General features: G+C 46.2%; 1 protein-coding gene across 1 annotated transcript; it reads left to right on the top strand.

Moving 5' to 3' along the window:
- Window positions 1-2,760: 2,760 nt before the first annotated feature.
- On the top strand, window positions 2,761-6,975 carry LOC116999574 (elongation of very long chain fatty acids protein 6-like). Its single transcript, XM_033066403.1, has 4 exons — window positions 2,761-2,910; window positions 3,639-3,770; window positions 4,989-5,140; window positions 5,734-6,975. The coding sequence occupies exons 1-4, from the start codon at window positions 2,801-2,803 to the stop codon at window positions 6,153-6,155; spliced, it is 816 nt and encodes a 271-aa protein (XP_032922294.1). The 5' UTR covers window positions 2,761-2,800; the 3' UTR covers window positions 6,156-6,975.
- The last annotated feature ends 429 nt before the right edge of the window (window positions 6,976-7,404 follow it).

The following is a 7,404-nucleotide window of genomic DNA, read 5'->3' as shown; positions in this document are numbered from 1 at the left end:
ATGCTGACAGAAGGCAAATGTACTATCCACCACCAAAGTAGTCTATTTGTTGTTTACTATCGTGTTACAGGAAATTAATTTTAAGACTTGGGATACAAAGTGTGGCATTTGTGCAAAAAATCAGTTTCTTGTACTCTTGACCACAGGGCAAATAAGAGTGTAGGTGATGCTCAGTCACCATATCAGAAACTAGTTCTCTCTCCATATGTATTAGTGAAAAAGCGAATCTTTACCAGAAAACATAAACTCTTGTTGAAAATAGCAATTTGAGCTTTAAGTGAGAATTTCATCTATTTAGGGCTACCTCAAAGAAGAATTATTCTGGAATGCTGTAGAAGCAGTCTAATCAGACATAGTTCTTGATAGGGATCCATAATGTTATTTCATGGTCTTCACAAAATTGTCCTTTCTCTTTGAGATCCTACCTAGCTGTTTTGGGCTCAAAATAAAGACATAGAGGCTTCTGTTCCATAGGGTCTCTGTCTCCTTCCCACTCACCTGGAGAAGAGAAGAATGAAGTGCTCCCCTCCCACTGATTCAACACTGCAGCCCTGATGTTCCTGCTCTGTGTGAAGTGCAGGCTCTGCTTCCTCACCTGTAGCAGCTGAGCTCCGTGCAATTCCCTGTGATGTGTGAAAACAAGTTCATCTGTTTTTTAACAAGTTGCTCTGATGTCTGTATTGTATGTCAGTTTCTAAAGCATTCTGAGTCCAACATTGTTTCTGAGCAGTGCCAGTGACCAGGCACTGGACTGGGCAGCTCTCTGCATGTTAATCCAGCCAGATCCAGGAGTGCAGACAGATGTATTTGACAGTGGGGAGAAAAGAGGATAACGAGAATGTCACAACTGCATCTGGATTGTGCAGGTGAGCTTTCAGTCTGTGACAAATCCTGCCTTATTAAGCAAGAAATATGCCTCAGAGGATGCCAAGAGCCTCATCCCTGCTATCTGCTTCTGTTCTTTACATGTTCTGTTCTTGTTCCCATCTGCCAAGGAGAGACTTGGGGAGGGCTGCCAGCTGCCTGTTCAGGTGGTACCAAAGACCTGCAGCCATGAGCTCCTCCTGTAACTGTAGATGCCATCATGTGAGAGATGGATAGACAGATCTGCCCTAGGAGAGGCTTTGTTCTTGTTCATGTGGAATGAAACAGTTTCAAAATGAAAGCTTTACTGAAGCCAGGATTAGATTAGGAATAAGAAATTATGTTGATATCAGGACATTTTCTACTCAGCTAATCCAACTCATCCTTGCATCTCTCAACAGGTATTTAAAGGTTTTTTCTCTTCTCGTATGGTGTCTTATGTAAAGGAGGCAATGTTTAACAATTGCTAAAGCATGGGTCAAATAAGCAGGTATTTTGGACTTGCAATGTCTCAAACAGCTAACAACTGTACTCCATCTAAAAACAGTGAATCCACAGACAATATGCAGGCAAAGAAGTCAGAAACAGTGTCAAGAGGAGAGGGATAAATTTATAAGGTTCCCAACATGGCTTTGCTGCTAAATAATGAGACTGAACATTGACTTGTATGCATTAGAAGTGCAAAAAGTTTGTATTACTGAGCTTCCACTTCTCTGCTCTTACCCTTGGCTTTACTGGTGGTTACACCTGGTCTTGTGGTGTGCAGAAGCCCTTGTAACATATGAAAGTTTCCTTCACATGTACCTGAATATTGTGCCTGATGATGCTACTGCCCAAAGTAGGTGATGAAAGATGAAAGACAAGTGACCCAGGAATGGAGACTGCATATGAAGGACCTCCTTGGAGCTGGAAACACTAAGGTGAGAGCTGTGCAGGGCACAATGGGAGCTTATGCTATGTAAAGGGTGTTTTCTCTATGTGGGGGTGTAGTAAAACCACTGCTGCTGACATGTGTAAGCCAAACTTTCCACAGATACATGCAAGCACTTTCCAAAAAGGGGAGGGTAAGTCAGGGGTGGTGCAAAAATCATCAAGGGATTTTAATTCCTACATGTTAAATTCTTTCCTGATTTTCTCACACTTCTGCACTGTCAAATAAAGAGAAAACTGTGGATGCCCAATCCCTAGAAGAGTTCGAGGCCTGGCTGGATAAGGCTTTGGGCAGTGTGGTGTAGTGAAGGATGTCCCTCCCCATGACAGGGGGTGGAACTAGATGACCTTTACGGTCCCTTTCAACCCAAAGCATTCCACAATCCTATGAAATGTGTCTCCCAGGCAAATGTTCACCTGTTTGAAGAGGCAGCAGTTAAGCAGGTGACTTGTGTGCTGGTGCAGGGATGCCTGCATGAGGCAAACCCCTCCCAAGTCTGTGAGCTTTGTAGGATGCAGCTGTTGCACACACATGTGCAAAGACATGACACTTGGGAGAGACACCAAGATGAGTCAAGTGACCAGAGGGTGCAAGGAGATATGCTGCATTCAGAGCGTTTGGTTGTGCTGGAGCCATTTTCAGCTGCAGGAACCTAAGTGCAAGATTACCCAGAACCCACCTAGTCTCCAGCAGCAGCCAGATACTTCCGTCTGTAGAGAAGGCACAGCAGCTAACCGCAGCCAGGGTAAGTGAATTCCTGCCTGCTGCTGGTGGAATGACCTTGCCCGCGTGCTCAGGACGAGCTGGGCTGGATGGGGAACGGGATCACCTCCCGCTCAGCCTTCCCCAGCGCAAGGAGTGGGAGGCTCCGGTTCCCCTCGGGATCGGGCGGCTCCGGGTCCCGCCCCCCGCCGCGGGGCGATGCTGGGGCGGAGCGCATTCCCGGGACTATATCCACCGCTGAAGTGTGCGGGAGTGGGTCGTTTCGGGTCGCTCCCGGGGATAATGAGTATGGAACCGAGCGTTGACCCGTCGGAGCTGCAGCCACTGGGGGAGTACGACTTCGAGAAGAACTTCAGTCACTTGGCAGCCAGGAAATGGATGGAGGAGAATTGGTGAGAGGAGGTTGCTGACCTGGTGCATTCCAGAGCCTGGGTAACCCTATTGGGTTCTGCTGCTTTTAGCAGAACAGGTGTGAGGATCTTCAGTTCCAAGGAGGAGAAGGTCGGGGGTCTCTGGTTGCATACCTGAGGCTGTGGAGGATGGGATGCAGCAGCACGTGTGGCAGAGCACACAGTGGTCCAGGTGGTGCTGCAGCTTGTAGGGAGATGGTGACATGGCAAGAGGGCAAAGAGCACCCACGGATGGCCACTGCAGCCCTTGCACTGGCAAATAGGGCAGTCAGCCCTGCCATGCTGCACTAAAGCCTTGGAATGTGTGGGATGTGGCACAAGGCAATTGAGGCTCTAGCTTACATGAAAGTGGCCTTTTTTAGACATCCTGCACAGACATCCTCTGCCTATAGAGTCTCATGTGTTAGGGGATAAGATGCATTGATGTGTTTGCTTTGAATCCTGCTCACAGGCTATCAGAACCTGCTCCTCCCATCAAGGTCTTGCAGAAATCTCCATGATGTAGCAGTTCATCTGTAGCTTTCATTTGTGCAGTCCCCAGCGTTCTTGCTTGCTCACTCTCAGGGCAGGCTTTCTTGTGACCAAACCCAAGCTTAACATGAGAATGGGAGATCTTTTGTTTCTTGGTGAGAGGACTTTGCTATGGCTACAGAAGTCTGGCTAAAAATAGGTCAGTCTTTTCCTGACAGTTCCCTCTTCTCTACTTGCAGGCAAAAGACTTTTATTTTTTCTACTATTTATTTAATCCTCATCTTTGGAATCCAGCATTTCATGAAGGAACGGAGGCCCTTCAATCTGCGTGCACCACTGGCCTTGTGGTCCTTCAGCCTGACTTTGTTCAGGTAAGAGCCTTTGCTAAATCTGGAGACAGCTGTAGACCTTCCCTCAGAACTGGATTGGTGGAAAGTTCTGGTTATCCACTATGTCACTAGGGAAATAAATTTAAAATTTCCTCTTGAAGGCCCTTTCTAACTAGGGGAGTGACCTGTTTATGCAAGTCATTTATTTCTCACCAGAAATACTCCAACTAGTGAAAAGAGTTGCAAAAGGATCACTGGGGAGAGTGCTTGGAAATCATTCATGGGTAGATTTGAACATGAAGCCTGCAAGAGCAGACATCTTCCCTCATTCAAAGGGAAGTTGCAAGTTTGCAAAGTTTGCAAATTGCAAGTTTGATTTGAGGTCTATTTCTCTTTAAAATTTAGATTTCTTTCTCTTCTCCTGCCTCCCCCCACCATTTTTCTAATCCCATTGTGTAGGAGGTGAGGGAAAATTCTGCTACACTCACAGAAGCACAAAACATTAATATAAAATGTGTTTTCAAACTGTCCAGTCTTATGGTAAAGGTTTCCTGCATTAAAATGTGGCCATGAAAATGTTTCAGCCCATGCTCTGTATTTAAACAGGCAGATGTAAATTTTAGAAAATTCCCCTCATCTCCACAACTTTTTCTATCTGTTTGGTGGGACAGAGGAAAACTAGACTACTGCCTCTGTAACTCCTATTGGCTTTGACAAGGTCAAAGGGACACTGGTTGTCCTCTGTCAGAGCATTGGTCTCTAACATCACAAGTTGTGGGAGAAGGGAGGCCAGGGGACAGCTGTTCATGGTATGTTAAGAGACAAGCCTGTGCAAATGAAATATGTAGGTTGATAAAGAAAAAGTGGTATTTCTTCTCATAAGCTGTACGAATTGCCTGCCACAGGACGTTATTTATGTGTTCCCTGGGCCTGTCCCGTGGGCCCATGTTGAAAGGTGGGACTTCAGGAAAATTGTCCTCCATTTCTCATCAGGTGGGGCAGCTTTTGCTCTTCAGGCAGTGGAAGTAGAGGTTATAATGAGTGAGCACTCTTTGATGCTGCTTTGTCTTGCAGGAATAGGTTTTAAATCCTGGCTGAAACTCATTAGGAAGTCTGAGAAGGCAGAAGTTTGATTAAATGTCTCTGAGATTGCCCTGAGCATCAAGATGGAGTCAACTAAACATCCAGGGGTGCAGAGCTGTCAGAGGCTCTGTTGAGGCTCTGGGAACAATGTTCAGCTCTCCTCTGGTTTTCTTGCAGTATCATTGCAGCCTGGCGGATCTGGAAGCAGATGGCCTTCCTTCTCCTTAACAAGGGATTTAAGCGATCAGTGTGTAGTAGATCTTTCTACGTCCACCCTGTTTCCAAGCTTTGGATGTATCTATTTGCACTGAGCAAACTTGTCGAAATGGGTGAGTCTGAAACTTCTCCTCATCCTGTGTGTTTATAACTGCTTTGCTTTTACAAGCAGATTTTCTTGTACAGGTCTCTGTCCAAATGTTACTTGGAGAAAAGGGTTGCTTAGCCTTGCACATGTCACTCATTTTCTTGCTCCCTGTTGCTCAACTCTGATGATATGCTTGCTCTCCAGCGAGTTGCAGCCTGATGTTACTGCTCTAGTTTATCCCCAGGCCAGTGCCTGGACTAGGAAATTCTTCCCTGGAATGACTGTGGCGAGGGGGCAGCAGACAGACAGGGAGGGCTGGGCTTTTCACACAGTTTTCATAAAAGAGAAGTAAAGAAGAGCCAATTGGGAATGCAGTGCAGGTAGATCTGGGAAAGCAAACCTGGAGCAAGGGGCTCTTATACTACAAACATGGCAGAAGGTAGGGTGCCTAAATGATGTTTTTCAACACAGATTATTTCAATGGGAACCTAGGTTTTGGTGGGATCAAACCACATATTGGCTTCAGCATTGAAGCTTCCTTGGGTCTGTTTCATGTGAAAATTTGTGCAACTGCTGTGCTTTCACCTGACTAATGATACATGTTTCCCCCAACTCCAGGTGACACTGTGTTCATTGTTCTCCGGAAAAAGAAGCTCATCTTCCTCCACTGGTACCACCACTTAGTCACAACAATTATGTCCTGGTATAGCTATAAGATTATGGCAGCTGGTCTGGCGTGGAACGCAGCCTTGAACCTCTGTATCCATTCTGTGGTGTACTCCTACTACACTGTGACAGCCATGGGCTTCCGGGTACCCAAACCCATCATGATGCTAATTACCATTTCACAGATTGTGCAGATGGCACTATTTCTAGTACTTAATATCATTGGCTTCTCATGGAACAATGATAAGGAATGCCAAACTAGCTGGCCAGTGCTTATAATTTCATTTTTCTTTTATATCACTTTATTGGCTCTCTTCTACGACTTTTTCAGGAAAACTTACTGGAGTAGCACCAAGAAATCAAAGCAGAATTAAAACCAAGGGATGGAAGAAGACATTGAGATGGAAGTGGGGAGAGAGGGAGAGGGAATGGGGAAACTTTTCACTTCTATCTAGAGCCCAAGTGCGTGATGGGATGGGTGTGATGGGGTTTAGGAAGAGATCACTGTGGTAACAGCCTTCAGAGTAACTTGCACATTGGCCTTTGGTGTGTCTGCCTTGCAGTGGGTGGTATGCCAGAGTGAGGTGCAGGTTGTGGCAGGCTGGTGACAGGAGAAAGGGGAGGAGGCTGGGGGCTGGAAACCTTGGGATTGTAGTTCTGCTTTTCCTTCTTCTTTGCATTACTTGGGTTTGCCTTGTGCCTCACTTCCTTTCTGGGAACTGATAGAATCCTGCATGCACCAATACTCTCCTTGGAAAAAAAGGTAGGGAAATTCCTCTCAAAGCAGCACTGCCCTCTCCACAGTGCCCAGTTTTGGGGAATAACAGAACCCGAACCTGCTGCTACTTTGCAGGGAAACCCTAATCGATTACCGATGGGAACAACACTGAAATGGAAAATTCCTGCTGTTTTTAAGGTTATATAGGGAGGGGATCTGCCTGGGCTCTCCTTTCTCCTCTGGGATGTAAGGAACTTTATGGCTGTTATCCATGAACTTCAATGGCTGTTACCTGTGGTGTGTCTCTTGTACAATATTAAACAATCTATTTAACTTGACTAGCTACTGCCTCAAACCCTAAAACATGAGCAGGGTCCAGCACTGTCTTTCAGAGTGTGGCAGACATTGCCAAGGGTTCCAGCTCATGGCCGGTCTCGTGGGTTGGGGACAGAAGGGTCCCAGAGTCAACTCATCCATCTCTGGGTGTGTCTGCCACTGGGTGATGTGTTAAAACAACTAATAAATACTGTAACATATGGATTGGTTGATTGATTGATTTCTCCAATGCCTTTTTCATACTTGACTTTGTACAGAACTGTGAGAGAAGTGCTGCCCATCTCAATACCGTGTCTTCCTGAGGGTTAGTGATGTGTCCAGCAGGCTGTCCCTCTGTGCATACCCCTTCTGCAGTCATCAGCTGGTTGTGCTGCCTGAGTGCCTTTGCTTACTATCAGGAACCTAGAAGTGAGATAGGGATGTTAAAAAAACCAGGCTGTTGTTTAACCATCTGAAAAGAGCATGTCACTGTGCTTCATAAAGCCAAGATGCGCCTCAGAGCCTGAGTCTGAGGGTCTGAGCCTCTGCGTGGGTGTTGGCTCCTGCCTGGTGAATGAGATTTGGCCTTT

The sequence above is a fragment of the Catharus ustulatus genome, chromosome 8, assembly GCF_009819885.2.
Source record: "Catharus ustulatus isolate bCatUst1 chromosome 8, bCatUst1.pri.v2, whole genome shotgun sequence".
NCBI lineage: Eukaryota > Metazoa > Chordata > Aves > Passeriformes > Turdidae > Catharus > Catharus ustulatus.
Note: the sequence above shows the minus strand (reverse complement) of the source record. Positions and strands in the feature narration are given on the sequence as shown.

Bases quoted from the DNA above. Each gene is read 5' to 3' on its own strand.
- LOC116999574 (XM_033066403.1), top strand. From the start codon at position 2,801: ATGAGTATGGAACCGAGCGTTGACCCGTCGGAGCTGCAGCCACTGGGG. The intron at 2,911-3,638 runs GTGAGAGGAGGT...CTCTACTTGCAG, and splicing joins AAATGGATGGAGGAGAATTG to GCAAAAGACTTTTATTTTTT. The intron at 5,141-5,733 runs GTGAGTCTGAAA...CCCCAACTCCAG, and splicing joins GAGCAAACTTGTCGAAATGG to GTGACACTGTGTTCATTGTT.